At 44.1% G+C, this 1,228-nt stretch overlaps 1 protein-coding gene across 1 annotated transcript; it reads right to left on the reverse strand.

The window, feature by feature from the left end:
* Window positions 1-71: 71 nt before the first annotated feature.
* On the reverse strand, window positions 72-409 carry PPTG_00347 (hypothetical protein; the record flags this gene model as incomplete). Its single annotated transcript, XM_008891730.1, has 1 exon — window positions 72-409. Exon 1 carries the CDS (start codon window positions 294-296, stop codon window positions 72-74), a length of 225 nt encoding a protein of 74 aa, XP_008889978.1. The 5' UTR covers window positions 297-409.
* Window positions 410-1,228: the final 819 nt, after the last annotated feature.

The raw sequence follows: 1,228 nt of genomic DNA on the forward strand, positions 1-1,228 counted from the left end.
ATTAAACACAACCAAGATGTGAGATATGTTTTTATTCGGCGCCGCAGTTGTTGGACATATTGCAGGATTTATCAGCTCACTTTCAAGAATACTAGCTTTTGTATCGTCACCGCTCCAAAGCTCGACATAGGTGTCATCTGGTGTTGTATCGTCTCCGAGAAACGGGTCTCCTTCACCAAATAGTGCATCATTTTCCTCATCACTAGAACTTCCGTCGTCACCCTGTTCACGATGACTACTCCTGAGACCCTGGTTTGAGATATGCACAGCTTGCATTTGCGCACGACTGAGGCCATAGTAATAATCACTCATATTGTTCATGATCGTCTTCACAAATTCACTTCGATCTCCTTCCCACATTGTGTAAGCTTGTAGCCACGCATCGTCCGAACAGTTTGGGGTGCCAAGCAATTCGACCAGAGAACGAAATGGCTTGAATAGTATCAGAGATAACTTCGCACGCTTGCACTGCAATTCCCGCGATGATTCGGTATCGATGTATGGCATTCGGTATCCATAAACGCAAGGAACTACTTCGTTGTTGTGTCGTCCAACGCTGTGAGTGCGTGAAAGCGGGTGATTTGGCAGAAATCGCATCGAGGATTGAAAACTTTGCTCGTCTTTTTTTTCGAAAAAAGCGCATCGCAAACTCGTACACATTGATGTGCTTGAGCTGCTCCGGACGATAAATGTAATCATCTAGAAAGCAAACAGCTTGAAATCGCGGTGTGTCAACACTTTCGTTGACAAGGTAACACGTGTAGCTATCTGAACTTTCCAGTTGCCTGACAATATCTTTCAGTGGAATCGAACTGCACGATGAACTAGAGTAGCAACACGATCCTCGCAGCAAATACAGTGCTGCTAGTGGCCCTGCAATTTCTTGACGACTGGTAATACTATAGGCAATTGATGCAACACGTCTTCGAGCAAATGAAATTCGCTCTTGGTCTCCTAGAATCGGTAAAGTCTCCATCTCCGCATTTTCTTTTTCTTGCCGTCTCTTCAGCGCAGCCAATGCGACTGCTATTGTTGAATCGAGCTGCTTCTGCTGTTTGGTCACATATTTACAGCAATAGTGTATTCTCTCAGTTGCATCTTTCCCACCTAAGAGTAGCTGAATGTCGTGATTACATTTAAAAGTAGCCATAATCGCATAGTTGAAACCATTTATGAATTCATGAGCAAGCGGCCTTTTCAATTCCACTCCAGATGAACTAAACGTTGT

The sequence above is a fragment of the Phytophthora parasitica genome (assembly GCF_000247585.1).
Source record: "Phytophthora parasitica INRA-310 unplaced genomic scaffold supercont2.1, whole genome shotgun sequence".
Lineage (NCBI taxonomy): Eukaryota > Oomycota > Peronosporomycetes > Peronosporales > Peronosporaceae > Phytophthora > Phytophthora nicotianae.